Source organism: Magnolia sinica, chromosome 11, assembly GCF_029962835.1.
Source record: "Magnolia sinica isolate HGM2019 chromosome 11, MsV1, whole genome shotgun sequence".
Lineage (NCBI taxonomy): Eukaryota > Viridiplantae > Streptophyta > Magnoliopsida > Magnoliales > Magnoliaceae > Magnolia > Magnolia sinica.
The window spans coordinates 81,070,549-81,090,738 of NC_080583.1; the positions used below are offsets into that span (position 1 = coordinate 81,070,549).

The 20,190-nt window shown below is 38.5% G+C and overlaps 1 protein-coding gene across 1 annotated transcript; it reads right to left on the reverse strand.

The window, feature by feature from the left end:
- Positions 1–1,770: 1,770 nt before the first annotated feature.
- LOC131219488 (uncharacterized) lies at positions 1,771–18,787 on the reverse strand. Its single transcript, XM_058214650.1, has 8 exons — positions 18,391–18,787; positions 15,526–15,653; positions 15,254–15,310; positions 12,911–13,003; positions 11,839–11,917; positions 7,130–7,254; positions 3,320–3,466; positions 1,771–2,189 (listed from the first exon to the last, which is right to left on the reverse strand). The coding sequence occupies exons 2-8, from the start codon at positions 15,649–15,651 to the stop codon at positions 1,950–1,952; spliced, it is 867 nt and encodes a 288-aa protein (XP_058070633.1). The 5' UTR covers positions 15,652–15,653; positions 18,391–18,787; the 3' UTR covers positions 1,771–1,949.
- Between the last annotated feature and the right edge of the window lie 1,403 nt (positions 18,788–20,190).

The window sequence follows — 20,190 nt, forward strand, 5'->3', positions numbered from 1 at the left end:
AAATGAACGGGATAGATTTCTCACGAAACATTGTGGAGGGCTGCAGGGTGCATCTGCCCACAACAACTTGGATTTGGCAGGGTCAATGGTTAAAATGTAAAATTTATCTCTCAAAATGTGTGAAAATGAAAATTATAAAGTTTCTTTTAAGAAAACTAAAACACCTTTCTTGGAAGGAAACCTTATAAATGAAATAAATTTTCATTTGTTTCTTTCCCAACGAAAACTGAATTTATGTAAAGCCTGCTTAAGGAAAGGAAAAGGAACATTTTTCCTCGTCTAAAGAACTTTCCATTCTTTATCAAACCTTTCTTCCAACATTTTTAACCATTTTGGTTGGAAAATGAATAAATTTATTTTCTCACTTCCACCCCTAGGAAAGATATTTTCCTGCAATCAAAGAAAAATAAATTTCTCAAAACTTAATCCCAAATGTGCAACCATCCATCTTCTTCAATGTTCTCACATGTGCCACAAATGCCAAATGAGGAACTGTCCATATTCGGTTATGCCCTGCAAGCACCGCTATGGCACATGCCACACATACTAATGTACTACATGTGCCACCATTCATCTTCTCTTGCACCATACCTGCAAGTGCCACATGTGCCACCATCTGTTTCTTGTGCCCCCCATGTGCTAATATTCCACATGTACCATTCTTCATCTTCTCTTGCATCTCACACGTGCAAAGCACCTTACATGCACGAATACCACATGTGCCATCATCCATCTTCAATCATTCCATATGTGCCAATGCGCTAATGTGCAGCCTGCCTTTAAAGTGCTTGCATGAGTCAAATGTATCAATGCATGCCTTGTGCATATGTGCCATTGTACACCTTCAAGCACCTCAAACATGCCATCGGTGCTACTATTCAGCATCAAGCCCCCCACATGCCGTGCAGCTATCTATCTTTAAGTATCCCACATGCCACCTACCATCTAGCACATGCCAGTGACTTCTAAGAAACTTCTCTAAGAAAATGAAACAAATTCAAAATTAGATTCCACATTTCTAGAAAAATCTTGTGAAAAAACAAATAAAGAAAACAATACTTCCTTTCCCGTGTTTCCCAGTAATAAGGTTTCCGGAGAAACACTATTTCCTTTCCTATGCTTTCATGAATCGAAGCAGGCCCTTAAGTTTTATTGAGGAAAAAAAATAATATTGCATATCTTAAGGAAAACCTTGAAATGGAAAATGATTTCTTCCCCTTGAATGGTTTTCCCAATACGATGAAAATGCCTTGCAAGAGGAAAACAAATCATTTTCCACGAATCTCCTGACTATTCGGTATAAACAAACAAGCCCTTGAATGCATAACACCTGAATCCCAAGGCATAAAGCATTTCAAAGGAAAAGGAATGTAACATACCGTGCATCCCGAATCACAATCATTTCCAATCTCCATTGTGCAGAGTCCACGCTCAGAGATTTGAACTGTTGGGACCCAACAGCCATGTTGCACTGACCCATCTACGGCATCTTAGGGCAGTGCTTCTACATGGTTATATTAATTTGGACTGAAGTAGCCTGCTCGCCTTGCTAAATGGTCCTTTGCAGTGATTGGAACCGTTCATCCAATGGACCATAATACATTTTAAGGAATTTCATTTTCTGCCTCCTAAAACAATGCCTATAGATAATTAGTATTAATTAGGCCCAAAGTAACTGGCCTGCCGGCAAGCACTACTATTTCAGGTCTTCCAAACAGAGCCGTTCAATGGATTTAATGAGAAAATCACAACTGTTCACGAAAGAGAACGTAAGTGGCAAAAACCATTTCTACCTTGTTTGATAAGGTATCAATTAACATTTTTTTGCCCAAAGATTGTGGCTGTTTGGTTCCTGAATAGTTAAGATATAAGGCTATGATGATCATGATCATGCCTTGTTGGTCAGAAAATTACAAGGACTTCCATTGCTATATCGAAGGCTAATCATGTTATGAGTCAGCTTCAGACGCTTCGGCAGCGGAAATCTCTGAATCAAGCACCGTTATCAGCTGTTGACTCACATGTTTTGCCACAGATACCATGTCGAGAACAACGCTCGGGTCTAAGCCTGCACCCCCGCGTTTGGTCAGCCCACAGATGTGCCCGTGCCTGTTGACGGAAACTGAAACAGCAGAGTTCATTTGGGATTCCTCTTCTGATGTTGCGTCCACAATGTAGTGCCTACCAACCTATGGCAAGCATTAGTCAGCAGAAAAACCATAAAAATGAGGCAGTTGCTACCATGAGAAATGATCAGGTACAGTCCATAGGCACCATAAGCTTACCATATGGCACCTTTTTATGGCCAATGTGTTATGTACAGGATGCCTGACGGTGCAAAAGGTGGGACCTATCATGAAGATCATCTGGATTGAAAATCGGGTCGATCCACTCAACAGGTGAGCAGCCCCTGTATGTTGGGTCAGATCAAATAGCTGTTGGTGGTTAGACAGTGCGGCCCAACTGAAGAGGGAATCAGCCTGATTGGCACGCCCGGTGATCCTCACGGTGGAGCCCAACGTTTTCACAGCAATGATGTCCTACACAGGAGATAGCTGGGAAAAAAAGGGTGTCTTACGGTGAGTGCATGATCATTCTATTCTTTTAGGGGCTGTTTAGGGTGAGGGATTTGGGCAGGGATTTGTGAACTCCATGGATTTCAAGTTCGCCCTCTCTATTGGGGGTTTCTCAAATCCATATCTCCATGAATTCATGGATTTGGGTAAATCCAAATCCCCCCAAAACAACTTACAACTGGGGCAAATCCACACAACAAGAGACTCTCTTAAACACAATAAAAGCTATGCTTTTGCAATAGACCTGACATTGCAATAGCCAACAATTTCTCTTCAAACCCATGGATTTGAAGCTTGATTACCAAACAAGTGACTTTGATATTTGCCAAAACCAATCAAAATTCAAAACAAATCCATGAATTTGAGAAGTTTATGGATTTACCAAATCCATATTCTCATTTCCATGATCACAAACAGGTCCTCAGTGTACAGAATGGAAGCCCTGTTAAGATCACTTGCATGAGTAGGAATCTCAACTACTCAAATCCATACTGTCCAATAGGCAGGCCCCATCATGTGCATGCAGGCCGGAAGATCTGGCTGGTCATTTTTCCTAGCCTATCTTTTCTTCATACACATGTGCCCCACTTGATGACATGACCAGCCTGAAATACCGGCCACTACATGGTGGGGCGTGCTTGATGAACACCCTCAATGTGGCATGCACGCCAAAGTGGCACATCCAGAGGGTGCAGGAATGAAAACCAAGTTTGCATATCTCGAAGAACCTAGTTCCAAGTCACCTTTGTTAAAGTTATGATGACAGGAACTCCAGAAGTGTCGAACTGCAAAAACTCCTCGTCGCTGATATCGACCTCTGGTTGCTCATCCATGGAAGCGCTGGCTTGGGCAACTTCAACTTTCGGGATGCCTGTATTGCTCAAAGCAGCCTAATAGGAGAAGAAGATCATTTAGGAGTATATCAATCCACAGTAAGCTGTATGACAATAATATCAGAAATGCCCTTATGGAATGACAACAAGAAACAGGGAACAGAAGAAAGAAAATACCAAAAACAGTTACTTATGAATAGCAAGGTCTATGAGATCACGCCATGGTTCAGATTTGGATTATTTAACTGGTAGGGTCAGGTTGGGCTAGTTCAAAATCAAAATTTGCTTGTAACAGGCTGGGCCCACTGGCAGCCTTATTATGATCATAGCAGTAGGGACCATTGTAATTTGTATGGTACCCAAGATTAATATTAAGCCCCGGTAGTAATCTAGAAGAGACAGCATATTGCGTTTGAAGGGGACAGGAGCAGGTCATTGGGGTGGATTTCTTGGTGTTCTTGGATAGATGAGTCATCTAATCATTTCTTGTTGCTGGGTGTCATTTGTGTTTGTATTTTGAGCCCTTTTGTGCTTCTTCTGCTAGGACTCTTTTTTTTTTTTTTTTGAGAAATCACACAAATTTATTAAACACAAAGATGAGAAGTCCTCACAACAAGCTACAACAAGAAAACCAAAGAAACTAAAAATAAGCTACAAGAAAGGACGAGAAAGACAAATTTTTGTTGCATTAAAAAAAAGAAAAAAGAAAAAAAGAAAAAGAAAATACAAGATAAGTGCCACAGGGGCTCCACACCATGCTTGTATGGGATCTTTGAAGTGTGTCTAAAAGGAAACAATGACTGAATCAAAATCAGTGAAGGCTAACCCCAGGTTTGTGTTCCAACACAAAAGCTTAACTTTTAGGAGCTGTTTGGGTGGAGGTAGAACAATAAGGCATTACCACCAGTTCAGTGTTGACCCTAAAAAAATAGTTTCTCATGACTTTACGGGAGTTTCGTCAAATAAAGCAACAAGACACTGCCAGCAAGTTAGAGAAACCGCAATACATGCTATTCTGTATTGCTGGGAGAAAATACCATCTAATGCTGCATGCATTTTCCATCACTTAAACAATGGAGATTCACCCACCATAAATGCAGTATGTAATTCCAGATGGTCAAATTGAGGGTTTCATTGTAGATGATGAAGCATGGCCCAAACATCACATTGATTGTAGTAACCATCTGAAATCAACCATTCAATTTGAACCATTGACCATTTTCCTTGTAGTTAATTATTTGATAGTTTCTAAAAAAAAGTTAATTGATTGATACTGAGGATAAGCACATTATAAATAGTTTTTCAGTTTTTTGCATGTGGGGTGCAGGTTCGGTGATCCGGACAGTTTGCCTGTCAGAACCCACCATTGGTGGACCATGCCCCAAATAGGTTAGAACATCCTAACCTTTCAATTTGGTTCCTAAAAATGGATGGTTAAGAAATATAGAAACACTCTACATTCACCTGAAAAAGGGTTCATGATGGCTGGCCAAGATCTTCCATATTAAAAGATTGTTGGCATACTCCATCCAGTAGGGCCTCAAGGCCCTCAACGCACCAATGGCATGGATCACTAAACCCAGGGCTCCACTTACCCAAACTGAAAGCTTGAGTAAATTGCACTTATCATTTATGATCGAGGATAATATAATCAAGGTATTAAAAAATGGTTACGTAACAGCGGTAACAGGTAACGGTAGGAGCTGTTAAGCGATATGGGGCTGTTACGGCCATTTTGAGAAGAAAAAAAAAGCCCATATTATGGCCAATATTGTAACGGCCACCATTACCGTTATTGAGTACCTTGCATATAATTGTTCTTTTCCTTTTAACCATCCATTTGATGCCCATCACTGAACGTTCAATGAGGGTAAATTTTGGGATCTATTTGGTGCAACTGTATCACCAAGAGTGAATCTGCTGTCAGACATACAGGATTAGAGGTCAAAGTTCTGCACAAAGTCCACACAATTGAGGAAATATGCAAAGGGCTGTTGGAGCAGGCCAATCAGTGCAAGGTATGCAAAAATGGTAACGTAACAGCTGTTATCGAAAAATGACCTGTAACGGACCTTTACATTGCCATAATAGCCATTACGGGGGTATAAAGTCTGTTACAGGCTGACATACATTTTTCTTAAAAGAAGAAGAAGAAGAAGAAGAAGAAGAGGGGATGCAACAGCCATTAGGGCCCATATTCTAATGGTAACAGAGGTGCCCATTACGGCCACCGTTACCATTATTGATTCATTGAATACCTTGAATCAGCCTAGCGACTAATGCTAGAGGTAAAATACAGAAATACATGCTTGGATTAAGCAATGCATGCTAAGAGACAATAACAACATATGCTGACATGCATATTCTATTTAAAAATCAATTACCATGACACAAACATGGGATTACACCCATGTATCGTCCAAAACTGGCACATATCGCCTGATAAATACTGGTATCACCCATGAATGATAAGGGTGAATCAGCCCAAAACAGCCTAATACACGGCAATACAGGGAGATATAACCCCCTATTGGTGGTGATTAATACAGTATGCTGAAACTGATTTGCAAACCCTCACTATAGCCCTTACAAAGCTGTGGACAATCCCTGTCAATTATTCAGATCCTTGCTCTAATCTGCTTCCCCTATTGGTTATTCCAGAATAATCTGATCTTAATCTAAAGAAGGCAAACATTAGGACTCTAATTTCTGAGCAGTAAGTAAGAAAGGAAGAGCAAAACATTCTAAAATCATCACATACTCCAACAGAGGAACTGCTTTCAAGTATACCATAAGGTTGACTGGATTTCCTTCCCTATAATGTCTCTGTTGATTGCATAGAGGATTGACTAGCTGTGTATGACTGTAATACTCCTAAAATAGGATCCAGTCGATGTATGCTGCTGGAAATTGAGTATTTCTTCTGGTGATGGCCCACAAATGCTGGAAATAGAAAGTATATTTCTAAAATGAGGATAGAATTGGATGTGTGGGCCCCACAGTCCAATTGGATGGGTTTGGAGGACTAGATCTGAACATACATGGCCCATCTCGATGCATATGCATTTCAGTCACATTGAGCCCCACAAATTGGATAGTCTGGATTGACTTGCATATATGCTACTAGTGTCGCAGATGAGGCACCACCATTTAAGAAATGATGGAAAATGCACATAGAAGTCTAGCGTGTTAACTAATATGCCCTCAGAAACAAGGAGGTAACAGGCAGATCTTTAATCAGCCACCCATAAAAGAAGTACTGCTTTTGTAAAACAAGAGTAGGCTGCCCACTGTAGATATCAACCAATTCATTTGAAGTGCATATATGTTGTGTTAGAGTGCATTATTGAATTCAATTGCAATCTTTTAGCTCAATAAAGTTGATATGGCCAAATTACATTACCTTCCTAAGTATTCATATTGATAAATTGGGCTCCACATCACAAGGATGTTACCTTTGGATTTGGAAAGAATGCAACTTCAATCAAGGGCTACTTCATTATGGACTCCAAAGCAGCTAACTCCACTCAAGGTCATTTCCTCTCTAGTCGACTAATTTTTGCAATTCAATCCAACAGTGCATCCAAACACAACCTTAGTTTCTAAATTTCAAAGCAAAGAGCTGGAATCCACCATTTTGTGGTGACATATTTGGATTAAAAAAGAAATGGAAAAAAAAAAAAACTTCTGCCATGAAATGCATATGCAAGCATATGTTACCTTGATAGCAGCACCTAATGCATCAAGGAGATTTCCATCTGAACTGACAACAAGGCCGTCAATATATAGGTCCCAACACAACTTCCCTTCCACAACCATCAGAGAGGAGAGATCGATTCCTGCTCCTGATGCAGATTAATTCAGTTCAAACACCAATCGAGTCTGTTAGACTAAAACGTGATTCCACTAAATTGAGTAGAAGAAAGACTGTGATTTGCCACATGCATAAAAAGGCCAGTATGAAGTTATATATGTAAAACTAAAGCAATCATGCACAAGTAGTTCACAAGAGAATTCCAAGAATCAGTGTTAGAAGGAAATGAATATTGAATTTATAAGATTCAGGAATAGTAAGTTCCATTCCAGCTGTGAGAAAATTACATTTCAATTGACCATTACTCAAACAATTTCTTAAGATGATAATAGATAAAATTTCACATGAATCAGTAGCATTGTCTGCTTGTCGCTGCCATGGTAGGCCCATTTTTCAACGATCCAACATCTCATCCAATGGGAACTGGTGTGGATCAGCAATCTTGCATAAAAACTCCCGAATCTGATAGCCTTAGCTATCCCATGATTGACCTGTGAATGGTCTTAGAAGCAAAACACAAACAATGGTCTATGAGAAAAATAAAAAAGACATGGCTTGATGGACAAAATCATTACGCTTGAGGAAATCTTTTGCTCACCTCCAACCATTGTGGCCACACCAAATGAGTAGGATATTTTTGGTAATATGAGGGTTGTATTTTCTAATATTCCTAAACAGGCAAGCAAAATAGCCAATTCCATAGCTAAAGGAGTGATGAGAGGATCAATCAAAATTGGCTCTTTGGCACCTCTTAGTGTTTGTTTTTTTTCTTGCTTCAACACAATTTAAGTTACCATACACAACAAAAAGGTTTAAACCAAATGACAATACGGAAGTGCATGATAATTTGGGTACGACAATGGCAGTACGATGCAATCGTACGAAAAAAAAAGAAAAAAGAAGTAGGATGGGAGGGAGGGAGAGCATACGAATCCGATGTAGAATGAGGTTAGAGAGAGCTTTAGGAAGTGTAACAGACATTCACTATTTTTCCTCTTTTCTATATTTATCATTTCTTGCAAAACAAAAAAACACAGATATGCAACATTCTAAAAGTACATAACATGAACATCAGATAGCAGAAATTAATTTTGTTTTCCCGTTATTTAGAGTCCCATTGTATTATGGCACTAGTAATGGGGCAAATATTTTGTATGAACTACTAATTTTGTTTTATGGACTGACTGTCAAGCAAATGCATAGAGACAGTCACATCTAGTGTTCGAGTTGTTGGTATCGTTACAAGTTTCGCTGGCCGGAGATAAAGATATAATATCGTTATTGCCGATAATATCGCCGATAACCGGAAATGCAGGGGAAACAAGGAAAAACATGAGGAAAACGCTGGAATTTTTTAGTGAAACTTCAAGAGATGCCTAAATACATATATTTGCATATTTAGGAATTAAAAAAATTATAAAAAGAATGCATACATAATAAGTTTTCATTTAATAAAAACCTAAAAGCATGCGCTACCATAAGAAATCACTTCAATAATAACCAAAATTCTACTATCCATCCAACCATCCATCCAAACCATCACGTCCAACCATCTAATCCATTCATCCAATCATCTAATCCATCCATCCAACCATCCAATCTATGCATCCATTCCAAACTTTTGTGGGCCGAAATAAGTTTTTAATGGTGGGCATTCAGTGACCACTATTTCATGTGGGGTGGTCCACTTGAGACATCAGATTGGTGGGAATTCATATAATTGTCTTACATGATGAGAATGGCTTATCATATGACATAATGCATCTACATAGTGGGTCCAATCTGGTGAGTGGCTTGGATCTCACAAAAGGATTTCATGTGTGAGGGCGAGTACTCAGCTATTTAAAAAAATATATAGAATTATCCATTCATTAAGAATTTTGGATTTAAAGTTGTAAGTTGTGACTTGTCCATTCAATTTTCAAGATGAAGAATGGCTTAGATTGTTAAAATATGTCTGCATATGGGATAGAAATCCTCAAATAGGCATGCGAAAAAATCTGGTCGACCAGCATTGTGGCTGCAAGTCTGGCTGTGAGTCTACGACTACTGTAGGAACCTAATGGTAGGGCCCACCTCAGTATATGTATTGTATATCCATGACATCCATCTTTTTTGCCAGCCTATTTTAAGGCATGGTGCAAGAATTGATGTAGATACAAATTTCAGGTGGACCGAACCACATGAAAGTGGTCATTGAATGGCCACCATTAAAAACCTATTTTGGACCACAAAAATTTTCACTCAAGGTGATATTTGTTTTTGCCTTTCATCCAGGTCTATGTTACCTTATCAGTAGGTTTGATGGTCAATAAACACTAGAGTAGACCTTAGGAAGTTATAAATGGTGAGTGTCCAATGGCCATTGTTTCCTGGCGTGGTCCGCCTAAAATTTGTATTTGCTTCATTTTTCGGACCATGCCCTACAATAACCTGCCAAAATGATGGATGGAATGGATATACAATTCATACATCGAGGTGGGCCCTATAGTCAGGGTTCCATCCACTTGGATGGTTTCGGGTCGCAACTTAAGCCGCACTCCTCTACCAGGAAGTTCCCGAGAAAGCTTTCAGATAATCCATCAATTGGTAGAGACGAGTTGTGCACCAGGGAGGTTCGCGGGACCCTGATAGCGGGCCTACCTAGATGCATTTCATTGTATATCCATGCCATACATTTATTTTTTCAGATCATTTTGGGGCACTAGGCAAAAAATGAGGTAGATCCAAATCTCATGTGGACCACACCACAGGAAACAATGGTCATTAAATGGACACCATTAAAAGCTTCCTGGGGGCCACAAAATTTTCGATCAAGCTGATATTTATGTTTTCCCTTCATCCAAGTCTACGTGACCTAATGAATAAGTTAGATGGAAAATAAACATTACAGTGGGCCCAAATAAGTTTTTAATGGTAAGCGTTCAATCACCACTGTTTCCTTTGGTATAGTCCACCTGAAATGTGGATATGACTTATTTTTAGGCTCATGCCCTTAAATGACCTTACAAAATAGATGGATGGCGCGGATAAAGCACATAATATTATCGTGTGGCGCATAGGGCATTAAAGGTGGGCCATTCCATATTGCAAATCGCACCAGCGTCGTCGGGTGCGGATTTGCTACTGACAAGTTGAGTAGCGAGACTACTACTGAAGTGACGTCACCAAGTTCTGTGGGCCCCACCATGATGTATGTTTTGTATCCACGCCGTCCGTCCATCTAGAGAGATCATTTTAGGGTAATATCCAAAGAATGAGTCACATCCAAAGCTCCAGTGGACCCCACCAGAGAAAACAGTGGGGAGAGTGACACCACCATTAAAAACTTCTTAAGTCCACAAAAGTTTTATATCAAGCTGATATTTGTGTTTTCCCTTATTTAATGTCTTTGTTAACTTTTGAACAAGTTGGATTCCGAAAAAACATCATGGTGGGCCTCAGGAAGGTTTCAACAGTGGGCATCAATCTTCCTGTTGTTTTCTTTGGTGGGTCCACTAAAGCTTTGGATCTGCCTCATTCTCTGGGTCATGCCTTAAAATAATATATCCAAATGAATGGACATTGTGGATACAACACATACATCATAGTGGGGTCCACAGAACTTGGTGACGTCACTTCGTTAGCGAGTCTCGCTGCTCAACCTGTAAGTATCTAATCCGCGTCCAGCGTCATCCCGTTAAAAACGAAAGGACGCAATTTGGGGAAAAGAGGGTTTCAAATGCACCGTTTCAAAACCCTATTCTCCTGGCCAAATCTCGACCAAAACTCGCTGAAGATTCGCCGAAATCCCTATTGCGTTTGAAATATATTATCCAATTGAAGGAAAAAAAAGAAAAAAGAAAAAAAGGAGGGGGAAATTGGAGGTTTTTTTCGTGCCTACAACTTTTGATGGATTCGTGATTGGCCCACCAAATACTATTTGCGATCAACCAATCCTCTTCTACAGGTACCGGAAATCACACACACTCTCTCTAATCTTGAAAGAAATTAAAAATGAAAGATTTTTTTATTTTTTATTTTTTTACAAATTTACACTGTCGCCGAAATTCTCTTGGTAAGGTATCTACAACGAATTTATCTCCAACAACCCATTTTATCGCAAAAATCGCCGAAATTTCGGCAACATTTGGAAGAGAAACGAAATTAGTAGGTTTCGGTGTCGCCACATTGGTGACACCGAAATTATCGGTGATCTCGCCGATAACTTAAACACTGGTCACATCAAGGAAGAAATGCATTATCTTTCACAAATAAAAATAAAAAAATCAATGAAGATATGCATTTATGCATATGAAAATGTAAAAGTATTTAACCAACTGACACATGTGCAGATTCAAATTTTAAGCAGATAAACTGTCTTATCTGGTTTAGCAAGAAATGATAATGGTTTACTAAAATGGTGTTGTTGCAGTGAAAGAATTATTTTGAAAGGAAAACCTTTCCTGGTGATTTGTCAGTTTATGTAATTAAGGGGAAAAGTTTTTGTTGAAGACTTGTAGATTTTTTCTGATATTAAAGAAAAAAAAAAAGGATTCCTGGTGACTTTTCAATCTTTTCTAATTTAAAAGCAAGAAATTTCTGGATGACTCCTTTGGCCTTTACTGAGATGTACCTGTTCCGCTCTTACCACCCAATAAACATCTCTGAAGTGAAACTGAGAGCTCTGCTGACAACTCTTCACCTCCTCTCCCCTGCAACAATGCAGCAAATATGATTGAAATGCAAATAAAACGCTGACAAAAGCCAAATGGTGAACGATGAATTATGGAATACATAACGGACAAATTTCAAATAGCAAGAGGGGAAGAAAACTATGGTTTCAGTTAACAAAGGGAAGAGCAATCAAGATTTTTTGAATAAAAAGGAAAAGAAAAAGAACACAGTATATGAATTTATGGAAAACTGTATCTTCACTTCACCAATTTCTCAGTCACAAGCAGGAACAGGAAACGACTTTGTTAAATTTCTATCAGGTGGTTTGAGTTTTGAGGATTGGAAGGAATGGAAGCCTCCGTGGTGCATCTGATATCTGATGCAAAATGCTAACAATATAATGGTCCTGGCCATATGAATGTGGAATATGTTAAGCAGAAAACATCTGTAACTTTGACTAAGATCACTAATAAAGACAGTCAAATCCCTTGATCTTCTCCAACAACCTTAACAAACCTCTCTTTTGTATTTTAAATTTCAAATCAAATGTTTGTTAGGGTTGTTATTATGTTGTTATTTCCCTCTGTTTGTAAATTCAAATCTCTTGTAACCTACAATATCCTAAGTATATATATATGCAATATACCTCTCGGATCTAGTCAGGAAGCCAGAATTCCAAACAATTCAATCTCTGTCAGAATGTTCAGCCTGTAGAACACTAAACAGAGAATTTATCAACCCTACATTTTATTGATGAGAGCAACTTCGGAAAAGAAAACCCATTCTCAACACATGCAGACATGAAGTGCTTGCTGATATAAAAATGGTCTCAAATTTTGGTTCAATTGTAGTGGAGTTCGTGTTAAGTGCTTTCTCATACATGTACAGACAGACAAAAAACTATGAACATGCACACACATGGTCTCAATTGCACAGGATGATGATTTAACCAAGATTCTTTTATAACTAGCACCTTCAAATAACCACAACCACAACGACAACATAATTACGAATTCAAGTAAACCACCTACCTCAAACATCGGGGCAGCTGTGGGACTGCAGTCAACAAATATAGCTACTTTTCCTTTGTCAGGTTGAAGCATACTTGGTTTGCCAAGTTCAGCCTGTCATGAAATATTTATAGAAAAAGTAGGGTATAAAGAGATAAAAAGAGGTCCATTGTCAAAGAAAGTTAAATGATGGCTAACATGATCAAGAGATTATGCAATCAACATCCCAACTTAATATGGTGGAAATAAATCCCTTGATGAAGAAGAAGAAAAAAAGGTGGAAAGGGAAAGCTGGTTTGCATAGTTTGGTCAACTTGATATCAGGGAAGGTAAGGCACTAGGCGTTGAACTAAACCGCTAGCCGGCGATAATAATAGACACTAGACGAATTGAGGCATCAGGTCGTGATGAAGATAATAGAAAAGAACCGTATGCAGGGAGAGGTGGAAATGCTAGGTCTTTTCATTCAAGTACAATAGATTCGTAAGTTCCATAACATCAAAGATGTTGAGTGTGAAATATTGCATATTTTCCCCTATTTATACCTTGGTTTTATAAACATGATAGTGCCTAATCGATTTAATTATGCATGTTTTCATGTGCGAGGTGATTTCAAGAGCTTAAGGTGAAATTGATGTCAAAAGGAAGATTTATGTTCAAAAGATTACTAAATGAAGATTTAGAGATTTGGAAGTCATTTATGAAGAATTCACATGTCAAAGATCCAAGAAAACCAAGTGAGGAATGAAGAGAATCAAAGATTTGAAGTGAAGAAAAAGAATTCTGAAATTGTCCTGAAAATGCATATTTTGAAACTCCAAGTATATTTTGAGAAACTGCGCGGAGTGCGTAAATTTGAGATGGTTTAAACTCCGAGTTTATTTTGGAAAACTGCGCAGAGTGCGTAAATTTGAGGCGGTTTCTAGATTTTTCCAACTCGGTGCGAAAGTTGGAGTTCCACAACTATAAATAGGACTCCCTAGGATGCTCCAAAGTATCTTCTAGGATTTGGAAAGGTCTCAAGGAGCATGCACAAGGGTGGAGCAGCTGCCAAAGAGTTTTTCTTCTTCTGTAGTTTATTTTTCATGTTTGGTTTAAGAGATTTGGTTTCAATCATGTCTATGATTGGCTAAACCTCTTAGCTAGGGCTGAGAGTGAAGCTTGTAGCATTTTTGGATGTTTATTTTGCTTTGATTCTTGTAATTATTGAAATTCATTGATTTCTAGTTTGATATTAAGGGAATATTTTCAGTTTTCTATGATTTATTGTGACTCAATTTACAATAGATACTGTAATAGCTTTGGATATCTTCTTTTCTTATTTTGAGATAGTGAGATTAGTAAATCCCATTGTTCACCATTGTCTCTTGGGCATGGTAGGGTGATGGAATCTCTTCCAATCATCACAATTCTCCTCCATTGAGAATTAGGTCAATGAAAAGTTCAGATTTGATTTAAATTGCTTTATCTTCCAATTGGATAGGATAGGATTCTGATTCCAATTGTGTTCCTTGAATCAAGTAAGGTAGCATCTTGATAACTACAAGTGGATCCTTGGCACCCTAGTTCCCACCTTTAAATTCATAAGTTTTAATCAACATTATTCACCATTACTCTCAATTATTCAGATTTCAATTTAGATATTTTTCTAGTTCTAGTTTTAGTTATTTTCATAATAAGTACAAGTTTAGTCCCTATGGATTCGACCTCGGTCTTACTGAGTTATTACTACATCACGACCCTACACTTGGGGTTGTGAACAAAAGACAATCACAAGAACTTTGTTAAAGTGGAAACCTACCTATGACAATGCAAGAACAGTATAGACAAACAAACTAACATGGTTTTGGGAATGACCATTTCAAAACTTGCAAACTGACTTCATTTTAAACAAAGTAAGATGGTTTCTTCCCTTTAAAAAAGAAATGAGCATGAGACATTTGGGATCTATCAAACAAACAGCTCCAACAGTAGAATTTCAAGTAAAGTTGTATCCGGGGAATGTAGAAGCATCATGTGATAACAAATCAGAAACAAGAAAGAGGATTTTGTAAGGGACCTGCATGAGAGGATTGAGAATCCTCCTCATGGGACGTGTTGGCAAAATTAGCTAATAGCTTTCCAAATTTCTGGACCCAACTTGCAAAATTAGCTAATAGCTTTCCAAATTTCCAGACCCAACACTTCCACTGCATTCACCCTAGATGCACCCTCCTTTTCCATCTCCATATTTAGTGATATGGAGATCAAGCTTTACGGGTAAAAATCAATATGAATTGCACTTCAAAAAAGAATGCTAGAATCACACTTAAAAAAAGAATGCTAGAATCAAACATAAAAAAACCAACAAAGACATATGAATACCTTCACACTGACAATAACATCCGTTGCACCCATTCTAACTCGTGCGGAACCATTTGCCTATTGCCAAACCCACAAATGAAGTTGCAGTCAGACCAATATGGAAGCAAGCACAACAGTCCTAGTCATTTGTGGGCAATGAAGAAGGAGCCAAAAATAACCAAGGAAAAAAAGGGAACATTACGTAATCTGTAAGGAACATTATATCATCAGTAAAGAACTAAGTTTACCGATGGATGGTGAACACACCAATGATATAGAGCTACATAGCATACCTGAGCAATGACTCCAGTTTCAACTGAGATCGGTCGATAATGCAGTCTTTTACGACCATCAGTTCGAAGGTCTTGTGCAATCCCACCTTGTATAAAATGCTTCTCTGCAATAGATAATCCCACCATCCCTACATGTAACAAAAGTGAAGAGATAAAAACTCATGGAAGATTGAGAAAAGGATATGAGGAGGGAAAAAAACCCTTCAGGGGCAGGCCATTCTAATATCTTTCTTTCCTTTTCTTTTTCTTGTTTTTTAATGAATAAAGGTTTGGTCATTGATCTCATTGACCATCATTGGTGGTTATCTTTGATGTCCCATCCTTGTCAACTTTCACTTTCAATCACTTTCATCAGATGAAGTCTGATCAATGATTCGGAGGATGGACAATCCATATTGATTATGCTAAAAGGTTCCATCATTGATCTAGACCGTCCATCATTAGTCTTGACACTTTAGCCAAGCAAAAACGTACATCAAATTCTTTCAGAACTGGAGAGGGACTGATGATGCAATTGCACCTCATACAGCCACAAAGTATAACATAGTGAGCACGAAATCAATAACCCTCAATTTAGCTCACAGGTACCCATAGTTCCCATACCTAGCACATCAAGATAGGTGTTATTTCTCAAGTAGATGTATTTTTCTACTACCTTAATTTCCTAGAATCTTCAAAGAACTGTGATCACACAATGTGCTGGTTGGAAACCTGAATTAACCAACCATCTTTTGAGGTCATGGTAGGCATCAAGCACTTTGAGTTACATCTTTTGACATCATGTGCGGGTTGATACCTGAATTGATCAACCATCTTCAAATGACTTCACCTCTAACATCACTAGTTGCATTTTAAGATATACTATAATTGCCACTTGACGGATCTATTTTTATTAGGTGGAGTAGATGATTTAGGATGAACATGCATTCCATTTTTCTCATCTACATACTAGAACTAGTCCTATTTAATTTCTCAGTCTTCACTGGTATAAATTCTGTTTATGTCATGTTTAAAATTTAATTTCCTAAAATTAGTAGAATTTAATTTTTTAAAGTGTACTGTTTTTTCAAGTATATATTAAATTTCTCAAGTATAGTGTAGTTTTTAAATTTTTCGATGTTCGCTCTTTGGGGCCCACCATGCTTTTCGAGTGTAATTCATTCCGTCCATCAGGTGCTTCCTCTAATTTTCACCATACATCCCAGAAACCAGCCAGTCCAAAACTCAGGTGGACCACACCATGGGGAGCAATGTAAAATCAAGCAGTGTGTCCAGCCTAAGTTTTGGATCTGGTTGATTTTCGAAGTGTTTGAGAAGCTGATAAAAAGGTTAGATGGAGTATCCACACCATGGTGGACCCTAAAACAAATCTATTAGGTTGCCGTCCACTCCCCATTGTTCCCTGTGGTGTGGCCCGCATGAGTTGTGAATCGGGCTAATTTTGGACTCCATGAACTAAAACCAAGAGAGACCTAATGAACAGGAAGAATGTTACACACACAACCTGGTGGCCCATAGAGCTCAAGTGTTTTGTGTTGTAGAGGATTCCAATCTGAAGGAAACCATCACAGTGCCAAACTCCTAGATAGTTTACACCGACCAAACAGATTACAAGGTTGAATTATTACCAGGAAATAGAATTGATGATATGCATGCAAACTCATACAGATGCATTGCCTAATTAAAGCCCATCAAGAGTACTAATCCTCGGTCTTTATTTGTAAAGTCTCTATTACTTGGTAACTGAAGTCCAAATATCTATGAACTAGCTCATGCTTGACTAGCCGAGAAGATGAGATTTGGTATGATGCTGATGAGATCGATGGTATCAATGAGATTGGTATTCAAATGTTGATTTGACCCCATAAGCGAGATCACCACCCACTAGCATGTCGCTGCCAGAAGCAGAACCCTACATTTCTTTCGGAGAATCTCCCAATGGTTCCAGAGCAACTAGAAGAGATTCTTTAACTAGAAAGAATTCGGTTCAGATGTAGGATACCTATCCAGAAGTTTCGCAACTCTACCGTGGGAATTTGGTTCTCTATGGTTCAACCGGTATCATATTTCCTGAATTTCTACGTGAATCAAGGAGAAGGAAGTCTTCACATCACTGACTCAAACCCATTGTCGAATCCTACTGAACGGAACATGGAGGTACTTATGGCAGAACATGCCAATTTGATTTTTCACAATAACGTGATAGATGCAGCTGTCATGAAACAACTTATTAGCAGATTAATAGATCACTTTGGAATGGCATATGCATTGTACATCCTGAATCAAGTAATCCCCAATAAAGAAAAGGCCCATTTTACCCCCTAAACATTTATCCTCTTTTTTGTCAGTAGTTCAAAATTAGCTATGCTTCTCATCTACTCTACTCTTTGACAAATGGGTCCGGACCAGAAATGTTCCTCTTATAACAAGTCTTGTGATAGATATGATATACATACAAATATCTATATTATGGGCAAGGAATCTTCATTATTGAATTGTTCAGAAACACAGTCCACCACTTAGGCATTTCATCGAACACATAAGAAGCACAGAAATTGAACATCATGGCACACATTGAAGCAGCTAAAAATCCATATAAAAATGGAGTACATAGTTGAATGAACAAAACCCAAATATCAATATATGCCAAAGGACTCATTGAATAATCTCAAGTTGATTATAAGGGGTCGTTTGGATGCTTGTACGTGACTTACAGGTTAACTGTTAACTGACATACAACCTGTAAGTCCCTGTAACTTACATGGGGAAGGGGTGAGAAGTCTCCCTGTAAGTGACTGACTTACAGGCTAACGGTTGAAATATTCCAAAAAAAAAAAAAAAAAGGTGGAAGAGGGGGAAACGCACCTACAGCAGCAGCAGCCTCTCTCTCTCTCTCTCTCTCTCTCTCTCTCTCTATCTCTCTGCAATTGGGGCAGCAACTCCGCTCCCTCTCTCTCTCTGCAACTGGCGCAGCAGCTCCGCTCCTCCCCTCCCACCAGCCGGACTCTCAACGGACAACTTCTCTGCTCCCCTCCGGTTCGGCAGCAATGTCGGCGGTGTGGATTGGGTACTAGCCCCCACCAGGACCTAGTTGGAGACGGACGGTCCTGTTAGGGGATCCGTGGGGTTCACCGTGATGTATATTTTTTTTAATCTATGCCGTCCATCTATCTTATAAGATCATTTTAGGTCGTGGCCCAAGAGGGAGGGCAGATTGAAGGCTAAGTGGGGATTGAATTCCCGCCGTTGAAAACTTCCTAGGGCCCACCGTGATATTTATTTGCCATCCAACCTGTTCATAATGTCAAAACATAAATATCAGCTTTATCCAAAACTCCGGTCCCCCTGCAGAAGATTTCAACGGTAAGTTTTCAATCCCTTGTGGTTTGCTCCATTTGAGCCTTCAATCTACCTTCTTTTTGGATTCGTGCCCTATAATGATCCTTAAAAATGTATGGAGGGCTTGGATAAAATATATACATAACGGTGGGCTCCACAGAGCCCCTGCCAAGACCGTCCGTCTCTATACGTCCTGGTGGGGCCCCAAGGTAGCAGCTTCCGCTCCTTTCTCCCTTTTAATTTTTAATTTTTTAATTTTATTGTATGCCCACATGGATGTGTAAGCCATCCAAGCCGTCCACTTTAAATTAGCTGTGTGGGCCTACTCTCATAGGGTAGTACTGATCAATCTAAATAGTTTTAAATCATTCCCATTTAAAAGTGAGAAATTTTCTCATCCAGTGCTCTTGCAGCCGTACAATGCTTGTATTATATTCGCTGTGTGGGGCCTAGTTTGACAGGGTAGCGATCAATCTAAATAGTTTAAAATCATTCCCATTTGGAAGTGAAAAATGATCCCGTGCACTTTTACAGCCGTGCAATACTTGTAGTTGTATTGGGCAAATTGGACAGTCTAATCCATCAATCTAAACCGTCCATTAAGTTTAAGATACATTCATGAGTTATCATGCAAGAATCATAACGATAGATCTATCCAATCTATCTTTAATTTGCCCTAATTTTAATAGCTATCTACTTTCAAAGAGATGGAGGGGACGGTTAGGATCGACCTATGAAAGTAATTTTTTAGAATCATAAGCAATTTATGATGGCCACCTACAAATAAATGGATTAGATTTTAAGGTTTTTGAAATTGTAGAAGTAGTATTTAATGGAAAGTCCAAAATGATTGATTAGACTAAGATTTGTAAGAAGTAATTTATTTAAGTAATGTAGTAATTATGATTTGATTTATTATTAATATTTTTTATTTTTTATATTGTTAGAGATATTTTAAATTTGCGAGTCCACTTTTGATAGGAAAGTTTCACTTGTAAGTCATTTGTTGCTAAACCTTATATTTGAAAACTTAGAAAAGTTTTGTTTTTGCTTAAGAGCATGTAAGTAAAAGTCAATGGGAGATGAAATTGGATATAAACTAACACTGGGATGAACTTGATGAGGTCGAGCACAGTCTTCCTCAAGGGATAACTACTCTGAATGTACAAAGCTTCTCTGGACTTCTTGGAGAGATACCTCGAATTCATGAGGAAAAATAAGAAAATAGAAATAAATTTTAAAAAAATTCGAAATTTTATTGATAGATAATAAAAACGAATTTACAACTCTTAAATTAGTGATACCAAACCTTGGAAGAATTTTCAA